Here is a 24,428-nt window from a genome sequence, read left to right as displayed (position 1 = left end):
GAATATTTGAAGGACTTGAAAAATTGTAAACTTATCCTTTAATGTTACATACAACATTTGCTGTATAACATAATTTACTTGAGGTAATGTAGATACTTAGATATTTTTTTACTCGCAATTTTTGGAAGGATTCCAAAAAAAACCTACAAAACAGCCTCGGCCCAAACTATTGTTGGCATCACTATCTGCCTGATGAACTCATATCAGTCACAGCAGGTACTGCACATGGAGGAAGTAAAACGGCACAACTTGCACTTTGCTTCCACCATCTGTTCAACAGGCAAAGATGCAGCATGTAGAAACTGTCACTGTAAAAACAGGAACTGTGACCAATAAAGAAAGCAGTTCTTCACTGCGCGGGTGGAATGATTACATGTCGCTCGATGGAGACGACCTGAGTGTGAAAACAGAAATGGAATGAAACACAAACAGCAATTGCTCATTAAAGTTACGATCTTGTGTTGGGGTGGATTTTTAAAAAAATCATTTTTTCAGATTTTGTCTTTTAGAGACAGTAAGTAAAACTTATTTTTGAGAGAAATTGATCAACTAAACAGGGGCTGCATGGTGGTGTAGTGCAGCACTGTTGCCTTCTTCCTCCCACAGTCCAACAAAGACATGCAGCTCAGCTGAATTGATTACTCTAAAATTGCCCGTAGGTGTGAATGTGAGTGTGAACGGTCGTCTGTCCCTATGTGTGTCGGCCCTGTGATAGTCTGGAGACCCGTCTGTACCTTACCTCCGCCCAATGTCAGCTGGGATGTCGGCTCCAGTCCCCTGCAACCCTGAACAGGATAAGCGATTAAAGATAATGGATGGAGGATTAATTAACAGAATTTTCTTGTTTATTCACCCCCAAAACACCCCAATATTTAGCTTTTGTTGAAATCGATGATGATGATGATGATGATGAGGGGGTCAAAAGAAAGAAGAAGAAAGAAAATATCAGTGGAGCCTCTATACAGATCTGTGAGTCAAAGATTTCTCTCACTGTGATGTAATGACAGAAAATGGCTGCTTCAGATTCAAGAACATATATTACCTGTGGCTCTCGCGTGGCTCTCGGGATGATAATGTCGGTCCGTCTGTCGGTGCGCCGCTTTGGTTCAGACTAAAATACCTCAGCAACTGTAAGATGAAATACGGTGACATGTTGTACATATATATATGTTCATTGGAGGATGAATCCTAATGACTTTAGTGATGCCCCAATTTTTCACATATAGCACCAAATTCCTGCAAACCCTAATGACATTCCCATCAGCCTCAGCTGTACTTTGTGTTTAGTGCTAATTATAAAATGTTGTGATGGTGAACATGATAAACACACCTGCTTAATTTCAGCAATTTTGCATTTTGGGCATGTTAGCATGCTGATATTAGCATTTATCTCAAATCACTCTACACAATACTAACACTTAGTCTTGTTTTGTCTAATTGCTTGTGTTTCAGGGCCTCACACAGCTGCTAGCACGACTGTAGACTCTCGTCTGTTAATGAACTGAAGTAATGATATCAAATAAGGAGTGTATGTTTATCTTCAATTTCTGCTCTCAGACCATTTTGTATAAATTTGCAGATGTTACGTGATTTAAAACTCTCAAGCAATTGTTGTTGTGATAAACTAATGTAAAATGATACATGTTCATGATAAGAATACTGACAAAAAGAAAGAAAAATCCTCATCATTTCCAATAAAGCTAAAAACGTGTTGCAGCTGTTTTTATTAATTAAACTGACATTTTCTAGTAAATGAAACTGTTAGCTCTGTTAAGAGCTGCGGTTTATTCGAGGAGCCTTTACATAGCGCCAGACTGTGCAGACGAGAAACACCAGCTTCCTGTTTTCTTCACCTTCAACCAGGAAGGAAGCAAAACACGTTTTTTGTTTAACACACACATAACACTCCGCTGTCAGTGAGTGAATCAGATGGCAAACTGAGATTGAAGCAGGTAAGCGTTATGTTACATTTTTGATCTATTAGATTTCATTAAAATCCCTGACTGAATTTTGTATGTATTTGTATGTATTTTGTCTGTATCTGAAAGAATGTTTTATTTTAATGTAATGTCATTTGATCCACTGGAAGTAAATTAAAGGAACTGTACAGGAAAGTCTCCGTCTTGTGCCCAAGCCCAAGACAACTATGAGACGTATCAATCCACAACAATCACCTGGGCTACAAAGGAGCAGATGAGAAAAACATGGAGGAAAAGATTGTTGCTGATAAAACAGACGACGTTTCTCAAGGTAAGGACGTCAAATTAAGAATAAGAAGTCCCTATGCCAATGAATTAGACCTACAAGTTATGAGGGTAAAGAGGAAGAGTTCAAATCCCAAATCATGAATATATCATTTGTCAATTGATAACTTAAAAAGCACCAGAAACATCTTCAAATCTAGCTGTAATAATAATTTTTGCTCCGCTGATCATTTACTACACGGTATTTTCGTAACCAGCTGCTGAAACTGAGTTTTGTGGTTCTTCTCTCAGAGTTAGTTCCCTCTATTCAAGCCACGGTTCATCATTTTCAACCCAGCTACACCGCTCAGACCGGAGGCAGTGTGGTCGCTCCCTCCATCATTGGTTCTAGCGTTGGCAACATAAACATCAATATCTACACAACGAGCCGAGGTAGATATATAAGACGTGGGAGTATCTGATACTGGGGGTTGGGCTCTGCTGATCTTGTTTCTTCTATTGCAGGGTCGATCGTTTCATCGAAAGAAGAATTGAACCATGACACTGCAGACAACTGTGGTGACCTGCAGCCCCAAAGTCAGTGATACCTTGTTTAATATTTTTGATTCTTAAAAATAAGAAAAGCCCTGAATAACCTTTGAATGCATTTCCACCTTTAGACGATAAGATTGCAGAATGTCAAGAGAAACTAAAAGCTACTCTGAAGAGAAAGTTCAGCCACCTGTATGAGGGGATGACAAAGGACGCAAACAGGATACTGCTCAAAAAGATCTACACAGAGCTCTACATCACTGAGGGAGGAAGTGGTGAGGTCAACAAGGAGCACGAGGTGAGACTGATTGAGACGGCATCCAGGACACATCTGGCCCAGGAGAGATCCATCCAGTGCAATCACCTCTTTGATCCTCCACCTGGACGGGACCACTACATAAGAACTGTGATCACGAGGGGAGTCGCCGGCATCGGAAAAACCGTATCTGCCAATAAATTCACTCTAGATTGGGCTGAGGGGGAAGCAAACACCAACCTGGCGTTTGTTTTTCCTCTCTCTTTCCGTGAGCTGAATCTGATGAGGAAGAAAACCTTCAGTCTAGTGGAGCTTCTCGGTGTCATTTTCCCCGAAACAAAAGACACAGGAATCTTCACTCACGGTAAAAACGAAATGCTCTTCATCCTGGACGGGCTGGACGAGAGCCGCCTGTCTTTGAACTTCCACAACTGTGAAATACTGTCTGATGTGACGCAGACGACCACGATTGCGGTGCTTCTGATCAACCTCATCAGGGGAAGCCTGCTTCATTGGGCTCTTGTTTGGATAACATCTCGCCCGGTAGCTTCTGTTCAGATCCCTCTGGAGTACGTCGATCTAGTGACAGAGGTGCGAGGGTTCAACAACCCCCAGAAAGACGAGTACTTCAGGAGGAAAATCAGTGACGAGAGCTTAGCAAACAGGGTGATCGCGCATGTGAAATCCTACAGGAGTCTTCACATCATGTGCCACATACCAATCTTCTGCAGGATGGCGGCGAGTGTTCTTGAGAAGATGTTGTCCACGGCAGACAGTAAAGAGACGCCAAAGACCCTCACTCAAATGTACATACACTTCTTGTCAAGGTGCGAGGACAGCATGAAGAAGAGGCTTCCTGGGAGAAGAGAGTCAAACACTGACTACATGAGAAATAACCTCATCTCGCTGGGTAAACTGGCCTTCAAGGAGCTGGAGAAGGGCCACCAAATCTTCTATGAGAGCGACCTCATCCGGAACGGTATAGAAGTCAAGCAGGCGTCCATGTTCTCAGGACTCTACACGCAGATCTTCAATGAGGAGCTGGCACTGTGCGAGGAGAAGATGTTCTGCTTTGTGCACCTGAGCGTGCAGGAATTCTTTGCTGCGCTGTACGTCTACCTCACGTTCAACAACGAAAACAACAACGTCTTGGTCAAGAAGCCGTCCGCTACCAGACGTTTCCTGTTCAGAGCTCCATCAGAGCTCATCCTCTACAAAGAAGCAGTAGAAAAGGCTTTGCGATGTGAAAATGGACATTTTGACATCTTTCTGCGCTTCCTTTTGGGCTTGTCTATGGAATCAAATCAGACTCTGCTGAAGCATCTAATGACCAGCAACAGAACACACCAAAGAACAAGAACGGAGATCATTAAACACATAAAGGGGAGAATCCAGGAAAGTCCGTCCCCAGACAGATGCCTAAATCTCTTTCACTGTCTCAATGAGCTGAACGACCACTCTCTCGTGAAGGAGATTCAGATCTACCTCAGCGAGGGCAGTCTCAACAAAACCAAACTTTCCCCTGCCCAGTGGGCCACTCTGGTCTTTGTATTGCTGACATCAGAAGAGGAGCTGAGTGTGTTTGACCTGAGCAACTACACCAGGTCAGAGGAAGGTCTTCTTCGGCTGCTGCCTGTCATTAAAACAGCCAGAGTGGCAAAGTAAGTGATTTCTAAAAGCAGATAGCACTTCTAAAACATTTTCTTTTTTGCCCCCGAAGTTAATTAAAGATGGCCAGCTTCAGTGCTCGGATTATTTTTGGCATGAAGAATAAGTGATCAAAGAAACTTGCAATATGTGGAAAGATTATTTGCCTGGGTACAGTTGATATATAATATAATAGGAAACAAAAGGTTAGGTAGGTAAGAAAGAACAAATTAATTCCAGTTGTCAGTGTAGAAAGTTAAATATGCGGAGCTGAGATTCATCAAATGACTGATCACCTGACTCTGCAGGTCCCTCTCAGCTTAAGAAGCATTTCAGGGTCTTTTAATTCATTGTTTTGGGTTTATAGCCTTTCAATTGAACTTTTATGGTTTACTCTCATTGCTTTCACTTTACACCACCTGCCCGGCACAAAACGGCAGATAGATAAAGTTAGTAACTAGCTGGTAAACATGAAGTATTTAGCAACCAAAGAGCCAGATAGCTTCCACAGGAGGAGACCAAAACGGAGGTAAACACGATACCATGAAAGCTAATGTTGCTGCTGAATAAATAAGCAACTGTTTGCTGTGTGTATATACATTTTAAAAATTGATATGAAAATGTTTTGTTCACAGCTTGTTTCTGCTTCCCCCAAGTGGACCAAAATCATTGATTTAGGTTGAAAGTTTAGGTGTTTTACCTCAAACATCAAGTACTTTGCCATCATCCTTGTTATATGAGTGGTAATGAATTTTGAATCTGCATAATTGCAGTTGCCTAACATTTGGACAGTTGTGTTTGCATGAGACTCCAGACACTTAGCTCATATTGCCAGTAAGCAGGGGTGAATCATGTGCAGTCAGTCTAGTCTCAAAAGAGAGGGATATTTCTTTACGACTTACCTTTCTCATACGTTCTTTCCTCCTGCAGTCTACATGCATGCAACCTCACTTTGAGTTGCTGTGAAAACCTGGCGAAGGGCATCAACCCATCACAAGTTACAGAGCTGGACCTGGGTAACAACAACCTGACAGATGACGGAATAAAACTGCTGTCTGAAGGACTGAAGAACAGCAAATTGGAGACACTCAGGTCGAAACCCAACAAGCACCCCACAAGGTCAAGTAAAGATGTTTGAGTAAGTGTATTTTAAAACCATTTTTTCTGTATTCTGTGTTTGTTAAGTCTGAGGAGCTGCAACCTCACAGAGCACAGCTCCGATGCTCTGGCCTCTGTTATCAGCTCAGCCTCCTGCCAGCTGAAAGAATTGGACCTCTCCGACAATGACTTTCAGGACGAAGGAGTCAGAAATCTCTCCTGTGGACTGGGGAGTCCTCACTGTAAACTGGAAAAACTCACGTGAGTGTCAGATGAATTATCTCACAGCAGGACTGTTGTTATGGAGATAAATTGGATGAAACGTCTTGGTGTTTTTGAAGTGTGTCCCTGTGCAGAGTGACAGAGGAAGGCTGCACTTTCCTGGCATCTGCTTTGAACTCATCCCGCCTGAGAGAGCTGGACCTGAGCTACAACCACCCGGGAGAGTCGGGCCTGCAGCTGCTGTCTGCTCTGCAGAATGACCCACAATGCAGCCTGCAGGAACTCAGGTAGGCGCCGTACTGATACATTGGTATCGACAAATGTTGATAAGTAAGAAGATGCTTAAGTACTGAAATACTTGTTGATTTTTCCATCCATCTCAGTGCAGACAGTATCTGGGTCATAGTTATTTAATACTAAACCTGGGAAATTCTCATAAAAAAATCTAAATTTCATTTAAAAAAAGGCAATATTGATTAATTGTTTTCAGACTCTCTTTTTTTACCTTTAAAATCAGTATCAGACTCAAAATGCAGCATCGTTCGGGCTGTATTGTCAACAGTCTTAAGAAATTTCTATCTTCATGTTAGAAGTTAGCTTTTTAAGCTAAATCCCCAAGATGATCTACTCCATATCATTTCATTTCATATCTCTGCTGCATTGACTTTGATCCTTTAAAAAACATGCCCACTGAGTGAAACGCTAAATTGGTGGATTACTTTTAACCCCAATAATGATACAAGTGTCAGAAAACTGGTCTTCTGTCATGTTTTAGTGTGGAGCAGTGTGATGAATCCAGAGCACAGCCAGCTCCAAAGAAATGTGAGTAACCGGCACTTCATAAAACAGCATTGAGTAATGTATAATACTGACGTCTTTGACCCGTTCCCTCATCAGACACCAACAAACTCACCCTGGACCCAAACACAGCACACAGGGACCTGTCTCTGTCCGAGGGAAACAGGAAAGCGGTGCGTTGGACCAAGCAGCCATACCCTGATCACCCAGAAAGGTTTGATTTCTGGACTCAGGTGTTGTGCACGGAGGGGCTGACTGGCCGCTGCTACTGGGAGACAGAATGGAGTGGGAGAGCTTTCATAGGAGTCGCCTACAGAAGGATGTGCAGGAAGGGAGAGGGTCAGGACAGCTGGTTAGGCAAAAACGACTGTTCCTGGGGACTAAACTGCACCAAAGATGGCTACAGGGCCTGGCACAAGGACACGAACACTGCTGTAACCAGCCCACCCAACTCCAGTAAAGTAGGAGTCTATCTGGACTGGTCAGCGGGGGAAGTGTCCTTCTTCAGGGCGTCCTGTGGTGCACTGACCCTCCTCCATACCTTCCACACCACCTTCACTGAGCCCGTCTACCCAGGGTTTCGACTTGGCTGGGTTGACTCCACAGTGTTCTTGTGCTAGATATTACCTGGCAGTGTTATGGTGGTCAAAACCACCTAAACCCGAAACCAAGTCACTGTAAACCACTTCCTTGTATATTTACAGTACGTTACTGGCAGCACAGTTGCTGTATTTCTATTTACAATAAACTACTGTAATTGTAGTGTAACGCTATTAACATTAATGGAACATTAGTGTGCTTCTACTAAACAGCATTTTACTGTATTTTGTAAACATTTTTTACTGTATTTTATCACTGTATATTGTAGCCTACTGTCATTTTTTAATTGCTTGAAATAAAAGTCTTTCTGAGACCGAGACATTACCGAGTAAAAATGCGAGACCTTCAGAAAGCGGTCTTGAGATGAAGACCCATCTCGAGTATTACGGTTACATAGGGACACTGTTGACATGTAGCGTAATGTAGTGTTTTCTTTCTCCCCGTTCTTGAGCTTTAAACTTAAAGGGTTGGTTCATCAGATAACTCAAGAACAAGATTCCACCTCTAGTTGTATCGTCATGCAGACAGTTTGGGGTTTATTTGCTCAGAATTCCAACTGGTACTGGATTTTTTAAAGACTGAGATCAATACTGATAGTTTTAAAAATCGGATATATAATACAATAAACTTCTCTTTACATAAACATGGAATACACAGAACTATTTTTGACGAGGATCAATTAGTTTGCTGGCGGTGTTGTATGATCATGTCTGTCCACCTCTTTGGTCCAGACAGATATCTCAACTAGTATTGGATGGATTGTTGACAATTTTGAGGTTCATGGTTCCCAGAGGATGAATCCTACTGACATAAAGGATCGATTTGGTTGAAATGTCTGAACAACTATTAGATGGAATACCGGGACACTTTGTAGCAACAAAACTCCAACATTTGTATTTGTGTTGAAGCAGAAATAGAGAAAATATTCTCCTAAACCTGAACTTATAAAACCAAATTCATCCGCATGGCTACATTTGAAGAGGAAGTGAAAATAATGCTTTGTATTTTGGGAAACACGGAGGCAATTTTAATAGAATGTAATTTTGATGAAATGTAAAACATGTATACATATATTTTGACACAAGAACCACCAGAGAAGGTTGAAGCACGTGGAGTTTCACTTTTAACAATCATTTTATTAGCAGTCCCAAGAGGCAATGAAAAAAAAATAATTCAAAACAAAAAAGGAACAGAAACTAAGATTACAGTAGAGAGGTTGGACCAATCAAAGTCAGTGAACGTAAAGACGGAACAGAGGGCTACACACACACACACACTGTTAAAAAAGGAACAGAAAGTGATAAATGAAGAAGACTGAATTTAATCTCCCGGGTAGTGTATGTGTGTGTGTTTATGTATGCGTGTGTGTGTTGGCTGATCCCTCTGTTCCTCAGCAGAAATTCACCAGGACCGACCAAACATTCTCTCTCTCTCACACACACACACACACACACACACACACACACACACACACACACACACACACACACACACGCACACACACACACACACACTCATATCAAAAAGCCAGTCAAGGCGTCTTCCTCTTCAGTAACAGCCATGATTTTATATTTCGGCTATTTGTGACAGCGGAACCAACCATCAACGAACCACAGCTGTTCAGGCAGGTCTTTAAAATGGTTATTTTCTATTAATTCTGTACAGATTATATATTTTATTTACACACTGAACATAGTCAGTGCGACGACAACTCAAAATTTGCAAACATTAACTTATGTCCATTTACCTGCCGTCGTTCTGTCTGCTGGAAATTGCTCTTTTCTTCTTTCCATATTGTGTTTAAATATATTTTTGGACGTCAGAACGTCTGATTTATACAAAGTCTGCAGCACTACACACACGTCAACAGGCAGAATCGTCCACAGACACTAATCACGGAAGAATTTCCCATCACTGTGATGCTGAGATCAAAAGTTCACACCCGTCCATTTCCTTTTTTCTATATTGTGTGTCAGGCCTCTTCATCTTTGCTGCATAGACTTTGAACTAATGAAAGCTTCCTCTCACAAGAGAATCATGACAGCAACTTGAAATGCACGTCGGCTTCATCGGTGACGCAAACATCTGGGCCAGATGTTTGCGTCAACAGAAACTCAACTGAAGCCGATTTGAAACAAATCTGGATTATACCAATTACTGTAATAACACAGCAGCCAGGTGTCTCACTTCCCTCGTGGACACCGGAACCAGATTTGATATTTGGAGATACCTCTGCAGGTAAACAGGTCATCAGACTCCAGACTGAGCGGTTAACTTTGCCTTCAATTTGGATGCTCACACCCGGAAATAAGAATTGGTCAGTAGGCGACTAATCCTATAACTGGAAACACACACACACACACACACTGTGGATGATTGGAGCAGCATGGGGAAGGGGGGGGGGGGGTACTAAGGCCATGATTAAAGGGGAGAAGAGACAGAACGACCAGCATATACTTAATATTTATGTGTTGGTATGTAAATCTCCTTCACTCTATTGGGATTCAATCATATAAAAAGTGTTTGCTATCCGAGGGTCATTAATGCACTCAAAACAGACTTTCAGTGCTCGTAATACAGACAGTACACCGACTACACACCAGCCGTCTCCTTCACTCACTCACTAGCATCAGCCGTCTCCTTCACTCACTCACCAGCATCAGCCGTCTCCTTCACTCACTCACTCACTCACTCACATACATACATACATATCGGTTCACTTGTGTATGTACATTACCCTCCCTCGCCAGTTATTTTGCTCCTGCTGTATTGGAGCAGTAGAATTGAGGCAGAGTAAAGCTCTATTAACATCAGACTCTCTTACTCACACACACACACACACACACACACACACTCTCTAACACACACACACACACACTCTAACACACACACACACACACACACACACGCACACCGTGATCTGCCAGCTGGTCTCTCAGCTGACAGACAGCTAGGAGAGCTTTAGTTTATAAGGTTAAAAAAAAAAAAAAAGATAAAGCGCTTTCTTTCACAAGGAAGGGTGAACCGAGGGGGGAGGGGGGGGGGGGATCATACAGGTGGAGGTGGGGGTGGAGGTCTGTAGGCCTAGCTTAGAAGCTGGCGGATCTCCTTGTGCATGTGACACAAGAAGTCCACGTATGACGCTCCCCCGCTGGCGCTCTTGTCCTCGACCAGGAAGTGCCTGAATATCAGCTCGGATTTGTCTTCCTGTTTCACCACCATCAGCTGCAAACAGAAGAGGAGACGGGTGTGAGAGCGAGCTCGTGTGAGTTAAAGGAGGGAATCAAACCTTAATGTGTCCGTACAGTAGAGTATGAAGAACTGGCAAGTAAGGCAGAAACTAACAATTATTATTTCCAAGTGTTGAAACGTGATTTCTAGAAAGTGTTATTCTAAATGAGGCATCAAATAAGAGACAAAACGGAAGCGGGACACAAAGCGGTCGGACTGAAAGACATCAGAGAGGTAAAGAAAAGAGAACGCTTACCTTCATGTATCGTGATCTCTGTGCTCTGAAGGATTCGATGATCTCCCTCAGTCTCTGAGAGAAGGGGTTGTCCAGCACTGGCAGACTTGTCTGAAACAGAAATTGAATATTTTAAACATTTGGTATTCATTCTATCACATGACTAGTTGATGCACGGACAGAAACTGGAAGCAAAGAGTGGCTGTGGCTCAGTCAGCTACGGTCAACAAGCATCTCACCAAGCTCGGGTCTATCTGGCTGAAGCTCGGCGTGCCGAAGATGTTGACCAGCAGCTCCTGCTGAACGCTGGCTCCCACCCACAGGAAGAGGTGGAGCCCCGTCTCCAGGACGTAAAGTCCGCCTTTAGAGAGCCTCTCCTCCGAGTCCCTCACCGCCACCGGCAACGAGCCACTCTCAAACTTCGTCTGAAAGTCCAACAGTAGACGAACATGTTAGTGTTGCCTTCTTCTAATCAAAGGAAGCTTCATCGTCCTCCCCTGCAAACATGAGGACTGTTTTAATGGCGGAGATGAACAGAGACTTGAGGGAGTAAAGCACCAAAGCAGCATCTTCTCTTAACGGTCTTTTCTTGTATTCACAGTTTGAACACTAGAGTGTGCAAAGCGTGCAGGTCTTTAGCTGAGCACACCACTACTGTACTGTAAAGACACGAGCAGACATGCTCCCAAAGTCTACAAGTGTGATGCATAACACCACAGAGCTTGTTAAGTCTACAATGCTCCAGACTTAGCATGAGAGAATCACACACTGTGGAGCATTCTCATGATAAAAATAGTTGTGATGGAGGAAGTTCAAAAGCATCATCATCATCAAAAAGAAAGCCCCGTGTCTGGTTCTTTGTTCTATGAGAGCATAATTATGCAGATGTATTTTCATCTGGTTTGAATACTGTATTATGAATAACACACAGGCTGAGTATGATAATAGAGGGCAGCAAACTCTTGATTTTATGATTCATATGAGGCTCGCCTGTTTGACCAACACAGAAATGCTTCTGCCCGATCTAAAATGTGATTATTCTCACAGCTGATGCTATTTTACGTTAGTCAGCACACGTTGGGCTTTGGTACCGGGCCAAATAATTCATGGCTCTGTGTTGCTGTGTGGCCTCACCAGCGGCAGCAGGCGGGGGTAGAAGAAGACGTGGCTCTCTGCGACGTCCATGCAGCTGATCAGCTGCCTCAGGTAAGCCCGGTCGTCCAACGACACGTCGGCTCCCGGCATCAGAACGTCACTCTTCAGCACACAGTTCAGGTAGACCGGCAGCAGCTTCATGCACTCCGGGAGGATCAGCTAAGCGCACACACACACACACACACACACACACACACACACACACACACACACACACACACACACACACACACACACACACACACACACACACACACACACACACACACACACACACACACACACACACACACACACACACACACACAATGAGTAAATATGTGTGAAGGTAGAGTTTCATAACTTTGTCTGCTATGGTAATTATATTGTTTGTAAGTGCATGGATTGTGCTCTGAATCTATTTAATTTTTAATGAAACAAAACATCAGCCTGAGAAATCTCTGATATTTAGTGTGATGCAAAATGTGATCCTGAACTTAAGTGTAACATAACATCAATAACAACAACTCTGCTGGGCACAAATACAATATTTAGTACCTGACCAGCTGATGAGGGGCTTGCACAGTTCTTCCGGTAGCAGGCCAGAATCTGAGCACACTGGTTGATCAGAGTGTCTCTCACCGCTTTAGTGGGGTTGCTCAGGAGGCCTCGGAAAGCTGCAACAACACAGAAACAAAATAAGCTGTTTTACACTGGAACCAATTACAATCTGCCATCTCCCACCTTTCTGAACACGGCCCAGCTTCAAACTTACAAAGCTGCAAACATTCATAGCAGCAAGCTATCGGGAACAGGTGCGGCTTTCTACTGTTGGCGAACTGGAGCAGCTGGGCTTTGCTCGATAGTATTTTTAGAAAATGTAACTCGTTTCTCCAGTCGCACCTTATTCAGACTTTGAGAGCACAATGCTGAATGTGTACATTTGTAGTGTATAAAGAGAGCTGCTCCTCACCGTATTTGGAGAGGAAGTTGATGATTGTGTCGGTCTCACAATTGCGGTAGAGGTCAGCCAACTGGGAGCAGCAGTTGACCGCCATGTTGTGGACGCGGAGACGCCGCTGGCCGCTGCAGCTGGTGTACAGCACGGCGCACTGAAACAAACAGGACGGGCATTTCTCACTAAATGAACTGGCTTAAATTGGCTGATTCGGAAACTACAGATAGAATGCGTCTCCTCTCCTGAAAGGACTTTGTTGCGCACACAAACCTGCATGAGCGCCCCCGTCTCCTCGCTGAGCTTGTCGTCGTGTTTGAACTCGACGGTGACGGCCTTGTCACAGTCCAGGCCCGCCAGCTCCACGTCTGTGGTGTTACTCATGAAGAAGGAGCCGAAGAAGTCCGTCGCCCGGATACCTGAGGGGAGGAGGAGGCAGGAGAGGAAGGATCATGAATTTAGTCGTCGCATATCTCTCGGCCGGTGTTTTTGTTGTTGTTGTGGTTGTTTTCAGCCTCACCTGTGCTGGTTCGCACCCTCATGACGGCATCAAAGCCCACTAGTTTCTGAACGTCTCGTCTGAGGTCGTTCAAGAATCGCTCCGTGTCCGACTGAGCCTGGGATAAAGAAAACACACAATGAGTCTCACACACAATGAGAACATGTTACACAATGGCGAATGACCCAGGTGGCATTTCAACAGAGCAATACATAGAGAAATAGCTACAGGGGCTACGTTATATCATACAGCTCAGGTAGCACAAATATAATCCACAAAAAGAGGAAAAGAGTGACTTTCTCTCACCTGGAAGTAGGTGTATTTGTAGACGGACCCTCCAGTGGAGACGGGAACCACCCCTAACGTGGCTACGTCCACATACTGGTTGGGGAAGAGGAAGAGGTCCACACAACAGCCCTGCGCTACACACTCCTTCGCCAGCGTGTTGTAGAAAGCCACCTGGGGCTGAAACAGAGACTGAAGAGGACAGAAGAGGATGGTAAGTCAGTGAGAGATACCTATTAAGATGCTAAGTACACAATAAACTTGTTACACTGGTGTTTACCTTCTCCTTATCCGTCCCGATCAGCTTCTTGTCTTCTCTGTTCTTTAGTTTTCCAGGAGCCTCTGCGATGGGCAGAGAGGAGTGAAACACAAACAGCTTCCCTGAGCAGTCTGCAGCCTGAGAAAGTGACACAGCAACATACAAGTCATCAGGCATGTCAGCGGATTGGGAATTAAAAGTGGAAAATTAACATCGTGACATGTATTAAGACCGGGTAAAGATTCATCGGATATGTATTCAACACGTTGTTAGACCTCAAAGATGCCCGCAGTGTGTTTTGGTGAGTGACACTAGATGTAAACAGGCTCGTGATGTAATACGCGGTTACCTTGAGGGCCTCCAGTCCTGCCTGGATGACGGGTCCAAAGACCGTCTCCGTCTCCCTGGTTTCTGCAAACATCTCAGGGATCTGGTCCAGCAAACTGGAAAACACAAACAACGTGTCATTAAAATGGATCAATCTATCCGTCCTTACACACACCTCATGTATTTGTTAACTTGTGTTTTGGTTTTCGTTGTTCTCCCACCTCTCGATAACTAGCCGGCTCTCATTTACGTTGACCAGGAAGCCGTCGAGCAGCGGTACGAACATGTCCGATACGTCCGACACCACCAACATCTGGGGCTGGGCCAGGCTGGCCTTGACGTTGTAGAAGTGCAAAACCTTGTTGTAGGTGACGAAACCCACCCGCACCACGGAGTCCATTTCTGGGTTCTCCCTGTGGTAAAGTAAGGAAGCATAAAAGTAAAAATGAAACACCAACGTATGGTTTACATTTTGTACTACACTGTCACTTGCAAGTGCCTTCATCAGTTCAAGTATCATATTTTACTATATAAGCAGAGGATGAAATGGGAGAATGGTAAACTTTGCATTTCCTGACACGAGTTAGAAAGGAGTGTTTAAACTGACACTTTTAAAATCCGCACTCTTAAGAGGAAATGTTCCTTCTTCTTTTCCATCTCTGATCCTTTTTACTTCCCTTTCTCTTTATCGCCTCACTTCATCATTTACTGCTTCCCTTTTTCTCCCTTTCCTCTTCTCTCCATGTGTTTATGCGAGTGCGTACCTGGGCAGGTAGTCTAGGAGGGTCTTGAGTTCCTCGCAGACGATGTTGACCATGCCGCTCTTCACAGCGTTGTAGGACACGTCGATAAGGAAGATGAAGGCCGGAGGCTGAGGAATCTTGTTGTTCTGTTAGAGACGAGCCCATACACGTGTGTGAAGTCATGTGTAAAGAATAGTGACGCATCAACCGTACACACAGATTCTGCAATTCTTCCATTCCAGTATTGTTATCTGCGCTGCACAGAATCATTTCCAAACAGATTAAAATAAAATGTAGACCAACCCAATTTCAGCCAGACTGAATTAAGAGAGTAGCCTGCAGGCTTTGATTTTATTAGTTAAATGGGTAATAACTGACTGAGGCTTGTTTTTGTAAATAGTTGATGATGGCTTTGTTCATTATTGTGATCAAATGCATTAAACAAGCTGCTACAGAGACATTTGCAGATCCTTGAGGGGTTTTATGGGTAAACTCAGAATTTCATTACAGTACCAAAACAGAGCTCTTAGAACAATGATGGCGGTTGAGTAATCTGTGAGTCCAGTGAGCAGAAGGTGTGTTGTCTTGCAGAGAGGACTCACCTTACAGTAGTCGACAGTGGCCATGAACTCGTAGCTGCCCAGCGAAAGCTCCGGCCTGTCGTAGCAGTCCACCCTCTTACCGGTGTGGTCCAGATGCTGGAAGTAATGTGGAGGCACTGAAGGAGAGGAGCAGGAACATCAGAACAGTGAGTTGAATAAAAAGAAAAATACATATTTTATTATGTGGTCCGAGATGGAAACTCACCCTCTGTGACGCAGCTGCAAAAGCCACACTGGAAGCGCCGACCTCCCTCTATGAACTGCATGTACGGACACATGTAGGCCTTGCAGCGGTTGCAGCGGATTGGACCCCCCTCGCCGTGGTCCACCAGGTATGGAGGCGTCTGACAAGAGAGCCAATGAAAGGAGTGAGAGAAGCCTCATCCAAATATCTGAATAAATAAGCTACAATTTAGCTACGAGGGCGACTTCATCGAAAAACAGAATTACTGATACAGGAGGTAACGTAATACCCCGTTTTATATAACGTTGTCTTTCCTGCCAAAGTGATGTAACGTAAAACTAGTCCAGATGCATATTCATTACGCATGTGGTGAGTGCATGAAACAAGGTCATGAAGCCACTCCCACCTTTTTGTTTTTCAGACAGATTATCCCGCTGACATATCATCCCGTCTTAAATACTACACACATTAATCTTTTTATCAAATCAGGTTAAGGCTAAAAGAAAGAAAAAGTAGTATCACAGTGGAAGCAGTGTGGAACGTACAGATGAGTGAAAAGCAACAGATTAACACAACTATCTAAAACTAAATAGTGAAAAAGGGCTGCTTTCATTTATAATAGATTTATATTTTCATTGGTCAACGGGTCAAATGGCAAAAGATATTCAGCACACATGATAAAAGAGCACGTGTTTGCTTGCAAAATGACTAAAATATTTAATCAATTATCAAAGAGCCCCGTCTACAAAGGGCTCACAACATTTCCAGAACAGGAGAGAGGAGGAGTCATCGCTCACCTCATCCGGCGGTAGCGTGGCGAGGGGCTTGATGACGGCGGCCAGCGGCACCTGAGACTGCTTGGCCATGTCGGCTGTGCACGGCATGTTGTACGCCGTACAGCGGACAAACCGGGGACTGGCATTCCCTAAAAACACAGAGTGTCCGTCAATATTACAATCGTTACTCGATCCACAAACCCGTTGCACACGGAGGGTTTGAACCTACCTTGGTCTTTAACCTGGAAGTTGGTGGTGACCAGCGGTGGGGCCTGACCTCTGACCCCTGTGGTGAACGGCTCGGTGGTCTTGACCTTGTCATCCTCTATTACCTGGATCTAAAAAAGGAAAGATGGGGACAAAATAATTCATACAGGTTTCCGGCACAAACACACATGTGAGGTCACGATACATTGTCCCCCCCCGAGTCCCACAAAGTCAAAAAAGAGGAACACTGAACAGACATGCAGGAGATGACTTTCACACAACCCCAACCCGCACACATCAGCAGCTACTAAAGCACACTCAAAACCAGTCAACATCTGTGGATGAAAAGAAATCACAGCCGAGTCATGACTGCGGTGACGTTTCTCCTTGAAAAAAGCGCAGGATTTATCAAGGCATGCCATTAATGCAAGGAATTGTGGGTAAGTCAAAAACATCGCAGGCTAGCATGCAAGGCACAGAGAGGTTTTTGAAGACGTGGCGGTCAAACCTTTAACACTACTCTCAAGTTAACTTAAGACAGGCGTTCTCAGAGTCCCGATTAAACACAGAATCAGTGCGATGGGTGTGAGGTAGTAGGAGTGACCAACACATGGGTATGATGCAGCGCATATGGTGATGGGTAGTGGGATTAAGATTAGAAGTATTCTGAGAAAAGGCCAAAATATTACTCATAATCTCTAAAACACAAATATGATCATTAAAGGAACATTTTGGGAAAAGTACTTTCTTGCCGAGAGATAGCTGAGAAACATTTGTCCTTTTTACACTTACCCCCTTGTTTCCAGCCTTTGTGCTAAGCTAATTTAGCATGCATTTTGTGTACATACATGTGAGTGGTATCAACTATCTTTTTGTTTTCCTCTCAGCAAGAAAGCAAAAAGGAATTTTCCCCCAAAATGTCTCACTACTTCCATTCCTTTAAACAATCATTTACACTGGCGTTTCCTTTGGACTGTGACAGTTTTATTTGGGCATTAGCGCTGGAATATAAAAGATGCCAGATTGTGTCAGATCAGCGTATATTTCCTGGCGAAACATTAATCAGCAGGCATGACTGAGCCATAAACATAACACAATATAACTAACTTCTTCTTTGCCCACAGGAGCCCATCTTTCCCCATTGTGACTATTACTGACTTTAAGGGGCCAGCAGGACAGAACAGGAGGTGGAAGCTGTGGGTTAGTGCGAGCGGGCAGAGAGGACAGGATGAAGCAGAGGAAGAGGCAGGCACACAGGAAACTTACTGGGCTGGGGATAGCGTCTGGATCTATTCTATGTCTTGATTTCTGCACAGCCGGCATGTCAGACGCTTGCTTTACATTCAAAAGTTTGTCCAGCAAAAATTGTGCAAAACAGGACAAAATAAATCAATACAAAGAGTGGAAATATAATTAAAAAAAAAAAAAAAAGTGTGAGAAGAGAAAAATCAGCAAGACTACGCTGAGTAGCAGGCAGCACCGTTGTTATTCAGACAGAAACTGATCAGTAGTTTTGATTGTAGATTAGTTGTTTTGCAGACTATCACAGTCAAGCGCAGGTAGATACTGACTCATATACCAGTGGCCTGTTTGACACACATGCTAAGCAGCTGTAAATGTAAAGACCACAACAGAAGGTTACAAAGGTATAAATACATGAGACGTGTGAGTAAAAGACGCGTGAGACAATATGACAAGGTTAGACTTCTGTGGCGCTAGAGCTGGGCGATGTCAAGGTAACCATCGGGTCATTCTCATGTTGTGTGATATCCAGTAGTGGATGTGAGGCCCCACGAGGAGTTAACTCATTTGTTTTTAAACTTATATCTTTCTGAATTTCAAGAAACATCATTTTCAATAGAGATCTGCCCTCTAAGGCAGCTTTGAAACCAGCATTATGACAACAAATACAACAGGAGCAAGCCATGAAAACCTGCCGATAGCAGATATTTGAATTGTTATTAGACTGCAGAGTAAAGTCAATTGTAATATTGAACAAATACTGTGAATGTTCTATGATTTGGTCAAAAAATACTGAATGCTAAATACCTGGTGTCATACATTGAGATGACAGAATTGGTTATCATGATACAACAATGTGATAATATGATAAGAAATCCAATTCAATGTAAGGATGGTTTATTGCCCAGCCCCCCAGAGGTACATGCAAAATCATATACACTCATATTAGACACACCAATTCAACACAACAGCTCAGTGTAACTAATAAACTGGACACTGAGTGTAAAATCAAAGTCATCTTTCCTCACAACTACTTCCAAACTGAGAAATTATGAAAGTACATGTTTGCGTGTGCTTACCGGGCTAGGAATGGAATCTGGATCAAGTCTTTTCTGTGCAGCGGGAGCAGGAGCCGGTGCTGTTGCAGGGGCCCCGTAGTTTGGTTGACCGGGATACGGGCCTGCATAGCCGGGCTGAGGGCCTCTCACCTGCCCAAACGCACCTGAACACAACAAGAAAAAGGCTTAGTGATGGAGACGACAACACAAATCCATCTAGCTTCCACTTTGTGGCAGTCTGCTCACCGTTCTGCTGAGGAGGGTATCCTCCCTGCATGCCGGGCTGAGATGGAGGCTGCTGCATGGGCCCAAGAGGGCCCGGTGGGCCCTGTGGTCCGGGAGGTAGGTGGTTGCTCTGGGCCATGGAGGTGGGAGGCATCTGAACTCTGGGAGGAGGTGGACCTGAGTGGTACGGAGATGGCTGGGATGGAGGGGGCTGCTGTTGGGGCGGCATGGGGCCTTGGTACTGGCCAGGGGGCATCGAGATTGGAGGAGGACCAGGAGGCGGAAAAGACCCAGGCTGAGAGGAAGGAGGGGCGGCTCTAGGCGGGAAGGAGCCCTGGGCTGGGGGAGGCGGGCCGGAGACGAAGGCAGGATGGCTGGCAGGTGGAGGTGCTGAGGAGAAGGGGGGCTGGGTCGGAGGGAAGGACTGCTGTGGCGGGGACACGGGGGGAGCGGGAGCTTGGCCGGGTGTAGGCGCAGGACCCGAGTAGGAGGAGGAGGAGGGAGGAAAGGTTTGCTGAGAGGAAGGAGGCGGTGGCGCGGGAGAGGCGAACGGCTGTTGAGACGTAGGCGGAAGAGAAGAGTTGAATGGCTGTTGAGAAGGAGGTGGTGGGCCTCCATAGTATTGCTGGGAAGCTGCAGGGCCGCTTGGAGGTGGCGGTTGGGTCGGGGCAGAGGACGCGGGGGGAGGGGCTTGGGTGTAAGAGTGTGGAGGCGCAGCTGAATAGGCGGTGTTGACAGGAGGCTGGGAGCTGTGAGGCGGAGCTAAGGAGAGAGCGACAGGCAGCGTGATTATCACCGGGCGACATTTAAACCTTTGTTACGTCCACATCACATCACGAAATATAAATCCAGCCAAATTTACCGTATCCGGGGCCCGCAGGTGTTGGCGGTCCAGAGGTGATCTGCATCCCAGTCATCTGGTTGGTGACCTGCTGCATTGAGGGCTGGGGCCCGTAGTGTTGGGGATAGGAGGGTTGTGGCCCCGACAGGTTCACAGCTCCCTGGTTGTATTGCTGAGACGCAGCAGGCCTGGAAACACGAACATATTTCAATGTGTGTATGCACACGCACTTAAGTGCAGTCGGTGTTCTACAGTAAGCTGATTAACTGGCACGTAAATGCTAAAATCTGGTTTCTGTAATCGGGGTAGCGGATTAGAGAAATCTGGTTTTCAAGCTATTTCGCGGCCGTGTTTATGAGTAACCCTGTTTTGTTTTGCATCGTATTTTTACGCGTACGCTTGTGCAAAGACCTCGCATGAGTCTTGTAGCAGCAGAAGGACTAGTGAACAGAAACAAACACAAAGTAGCCAAAGTTCCACAACTGAACATTTGTATAATTCAGACACGCTAGGAGGGCGTTTCAAGCACGAGCCCCTGCTGTCTATTACGAGTCATAATTTCTCTCAACACACATCGTATTGAGTGCATTTTTGAATAATTTGCTTTGGAGTCCACTTTCACTCCAAACTAACCACATGACAGTCTTCTTGGAGGAGCACCGAGTCCTGAGGTTTTAGACCGTCTCGGTGCAGTTATCTGGTTTAATTGATTCTGTCGCCTGCTTGAATGAGATGAATTTATGAAGTGAAACCTGCGGAGTTTGAATAACCTGCTACAAGTGAAACTCACGTAGGAAATGAAATGTTTAAGTGCGTACAAACAGGTCATTCTACGCTGCGTTAAAGACACAAGTTGTCTGATGAAATTGGAGTTGTGTGTACAATGTTTGATAAAACCCACGGTCTAAATATATTTCAGGGAATAACAATCCACACGTAATTACCTGGGTGGTGCCTGTGTCATAGGCGGGGGTCCGTTCTGCATGTCCCCTTGACTGTGACTGTACTGATTATACGGTTGAGGTGCTGAGACTGGAGGCGCGCCAGAGGTGGGAGGACCCCTGGCAGGACCTGAAATGCAGGGACAGAAGATTACACCTATACCTGCAAAAACCACATTCCACCCGGAGACAACTAATCCTAAATTCATTCCGATACCAATCTTTCTAATGTGACGAGATTAGCAGAAGAGGCTAAACGTGGCTATAGGCCACTGCGGTGCCCAAATACATTTTTAGAACCAACTGATTACATTTCCAGATTTTGGCTCTGGGGTCGGGAGCACAGACTAGACCGAAAACAGCACGATTCTCTGAAGAAGGCTGGAAATAAACACCAGAGGATAATTTTAGGATGTAAAACCCAGCCGAGCGACTGTCAGGTTGTCAACTTGTCTTTGTTTTTACCGTTTTAAAATTGCAGTCATGAGAAACTGTCAGCCTAGTAGTTTGCTGATTAAAAAAAAGTGATGTCCATACTGAGAGGGTGGGGCACAATAAACCACTGAAATAACAACAATATGGGTAAAAATGCAATGTTGACAAATAGAAAATCAATACGACCAGCAGATATCGAACTGACATATTAAAAGCGTGGCTCACATTTGTAGGAAATACAAACGTCTGGTAATAAAAAGGATAGCAACTGCTCGGCTGCTATGCTTAACCGCTGGCTTTGAGTAGACTCAAATGATCCTCCTCTATTGTACTTTATGTAAAGAACATGGCAGGGAGAACAATGCCCGCGGGTACGGAGGATCCCATGTTTGCAGAGCATGTGGAGTGTGAAATGAATGGAGTAAGAAACAGAGAGGAGGCAGTTACCTAAGTCGAGAGGAGAGGAGAGATCAGAGACTGGGTTGGCAGCCACAGCCTTAGAGGGAAAGCTTGAGAAAGGAGAATAACCTGAAATACAAGAAAAGGGGGAAAGAGGGCAAACACAGAAAGATGTAGGGAAAAGCTTAAAGCAACGTGAAGATACGAGAGGGCAGTCAAGATTCAGATTAGTTTGCAGAGGCACAGTGCTGTTCTCACACATGTATGAACAATCACATGACGAGAAGCAGGCAGGCAGGTAGGTAGGTAGGTAGGAGACTCCTCTATGAGATCTTGCAGAGCATCAAAGCTGACCTGGTGTGTCTCTCTCTCTCTCTCTCTTACTCTGAACTAACTCATATGCAAACGTGTTCAGAAGCAGTGTTTACCTTGTGGTGGGGCCCCGGGCTGGTAGGCTGAAGCAGGGCCGTTGTAGGGAGCATAGGGCGCGGGGTATCCCCCGTCCAGGGGTGCGTAGCCAGGTTGGCCGTAGCCAGGCTGGGGCTGGCCATACGGAGAGGCCATTGGAGTGTGCTGGTTTACATTCATCCTCAGATCATCCCTAAATCTGGATACAATTGTGACACAATCAAAAGACTAAACTCGTTAAGCCTGTTTTCAGAGATTTCATCACCACGATGTCCGGAGTGTAAACAACTAATCTTTCTCTCTCTATTAAGAAAAATAATTGAGAAATTCAGTTGTAATATTCTCCGATATACAGGGGAATCATTTCTGTTATCGTCTAACGAGACAGAGCGGAGAGAATTGAAGGCAGTCCCACGAAAACATACATGACCCCAACCGAGTGTGCTGTCACATTGCATCTGAAGCAACAAACAGGAAGAGTAATGGAAAACACTAAAAGCCTGTCGGGCTCCACAAGTTTCAACAGTCGGACACAAATAAAAGCTTTCTAGTGACGTTTATATTTCCTGGTTCGGTGACAACACCCTTAATGACTTTTTATGTTTGACTTGGCCACACCTAAGACCTACCATCTTTGACTATTCAATGCACACACACACACACACACACACACGCTGAAATGAGTACAAGTCACTCAAAGTGGACCGAGACTAATATGAAGCTTAATAGACACAAACCACAAGAGCAGTGACAGATGTTAGTGCTCTCAGCTGTGAGGGTGAGTACAACTGTCTGACACCGTGAAGACAGTGTGCCATACTGGACTTCTGCATGTGCCACAATGTTTACGGGCCATGAGAAGACCCCCAGAAGGTAACTCAGTGGTGGAAGTCAACTTTACGCGCATGATATCTCATGTCAACTTCAACGTCGCTAACAGAAGTTCACCACTGGCGTGGCTTGTGTTTACTTCGCGTCTGGAGACCGGGCATAACCGCTATGACAGAGTGATGAGTATCACATAGCAGACAAACACGGGCCTTTTGAATAATTCAGCGGTGCAGGTGCCACAACGAGAAATACAATCGCTGGAGCCGTACAGCTAATTAGTATGTCGGGCCTACTGAGTGACCCACATCTGGGTTAAGGGACCGGGTTAGCAGTCTCAGTCAAACACTAGACAACTATTCAAAACTGGTGAAGAAACTGACTATTTGAGAATGGCAAACGTAGGTCATAGAAGTCAACGCCAGCCTGGTAGAGGTGAAGTATGGAAAGCTAGGGAGCGTAGCGGTGTGCTAACGAGAGCAGCCCCCCGTGCCGCATTACAGTTAGCTCGCTAGCTTAGCTTTACGTTGACATGTCAAAGCAAAAGCTCAAAACACAGAGCCTGGTTGTCGTGTTGTGGCTAACAGTTAATGTTTAATTCAACAAACTTCTCATGCACGACAGCTAAGTAACCGTTGGATCGCTAACGGTAGCATCCATACAACTTGAATCACCGGTGACAGCAGCAGTGGCTGAATCAGCTGTGACCAAATGTAGCTAACGTTAGCCTACTAGCTTAAGCTACTAGCTTAGCTAAGCTAGTAACCTCCAGCTATTCCGCAGAGCACTGCTAGCAGAGCCGTAGCATTTAGCTAGCATTAGCAAACGAAGCGAAAGTCTAAACTCTCCTGTCAAAGCCGGGCAGCGATGTCACGCGTTAACTAGTTTCAAATAGAAACGTACCTCCGATGTGTTGTGAATAGCTATTCTCTGCTCGGGGGGGAAACTGTGATGTGGTACCCGGCGGCCGACAAACTGGAGCCGATGTCGTCCCGAGGTGTTTCTCACTAATCCCTTCTTGGTATCAGAAGCGGACATTCAGCGGAACTGCTGCAGCGCTGTGCCACGTCCACATCCGGGCACCGCAGAGAGACTCCCCCCCCCACGCGCACCTCATTTACTGTAGCGAGAGCACCACACTGTTTACTAGGAGCAGGTACTGTATGTGTGAGGGTACTGTAAACTCAGGTATTGACGTTTAAAATAATAGTTACAAAAAAATAATAATAATTACAACTCTAGCTTTTGTTAAAGTAAT

The 24,428-nt window shown here is 44.9% G+C and overlaps 2 protein-coding genes across 3 annotated transcripts; one reads left to right on the top strand and one right to left on the bottom strand.

Annotated features, from left to right (window-relative positions):
• Positions 1-1,914: 1,914 nt before the first annotated feature.
• LOC306712640 (NACHT, LRR and PYD domains-containing protein 3-like) lies at positions 1,915-7,667 on the top strand. Of its 2 annotated transcripts, none has more exons than XM_079182023.1 (10): positions 1,915-1,952; positions 2,090-2,250; positions 2,496-2,636; positions 2,709-2,780; positions 2,864-4,652; positions 5,569-5,730; positions 5,824-5,997; positions 6,093-6,245; positions 6,734-6,780; positions 6,856-7,667. In XM_079182023.1, exons 2-10 carry the CDS (start codon positions 2,205-2,207, stop codon positions 7,374-7,376), a joined length of 3,105 nt encoding a protein of 1,034 aa, XP_079038149.1. In that variant the 5' UTR covers positions 1,915-1,952; positions 2,090-2,204; the 3' UTR covers positions 7,377-7,667. The 2 variants fall into 2 exon arrangements, with proteins under 2 accessions (XP_079038149.1, XP_079038148.1); XM_079182022.1 differs by having other exon boundaries at positions 6,078-6,245.
• Positions 7,668-8,408: 741 nt separating this feature from the next.
• On the bottom strand, positions 8,409-24,202 carry sec24c (SEC24 homolog C, COPII coat complex component). The gene is made up of 23 exons (XM_079182105.1): positions 24,074-24,202; positions 22,363-22,541; positions 21,104-21,230; positions 20,181-20,347; positions 19,340-20,080; positions 19,115-19,257; positions 16,816-16,924; positions 16,608-16,735; positions 15,832-15,970; positions 15,627-15,742; positions 15,046-15,170; positions 14,503-14,694; positions 14,304-14,397; positions 13,976-14,092; positions 13,717-13,887; positions 13,432-13,528; positions 13,185-13,330; positions 12,930-13,068; positions 12,515-12,633; positions 11,957-12,136; positions 11,062-11,247; positions 10,844-10,933; positions 8,409-10,581 (listed from the first exon to the last, which is right to left on the bottom strand). Exons 2-23 carry the CDS (start codon positions 22,520-22,522, stop codon positions 10,441-10,443), a joined length of 3,627 nt encoding a protein of 1,208 aa, XP_079038231.1. The 5' UTR covers positions 22,523-22,541; positions 24,074-24,202; the 3' UTR covers positions 8,409-10,440.
• Between the last annotated feature and the right edge of the window lie 226 nt (positions 24,203-24,428).

Source organism: Pholis gunnellus (genome assembly GCF_910591455.1).
Source record: "Pholis gunnellus genome assembly, chromosome: 21".
In the NCBI taxonomy this organism is placed as follows: Eukaryota; Metazoa; Chordata; class Actinopteri; order Perciformes; family Pholidae; genus Pholis; species Pholis gunnellus.
This window is presented reverse-complemented; position numbering and strand designations above follow the sequence as displayed.

Bases quoted from the DNA above. Each gene is read 5' to 3' on its own strand.
- LOC306712640 (XM_079182022.1), top strand. From the start codon at position 2,205: ATGGAGGAAAAGATTGTTGCTGATAAAACAGACGACGTTTCTCAAG. The intron at 2,637-2,708 runs GTAGATATATAA...CTTCTATTGCAG, and splicing joins TATCTACACAACGAGCCGAG to GGTCGATCGTTTCATCGAAA. The intron at 6,246-6,733 runs GTAGGCGCCGTA...GTCATGTTTTAG, and splicing joins TGCAGCCTGCAGGAACTCAG to TGTGGAGCAGTGTGATGAAT.
- sec24c (XM_079182105.1), bottom strand. From the start codon at position 22,522: ATGAATGTAAACCAGCACACTCCAATGGCCTCTCCGTATGGCCAGCCC. The intron at 16,925-19,114 runs GTAAGCACACGC...TTCCTTTTTTAG, and splicing joins CAGATTCCATTCCTAGCCCG to ATCCAGGTAATAGAGGATGA. The intron at 15,971-16,607 runs GTGAGCGATGAC...CTCTCTTGTCAG, and splicing joins CCACGCTACCGCCGGATGAG to ACGCCTCCATACCTGGTGGA.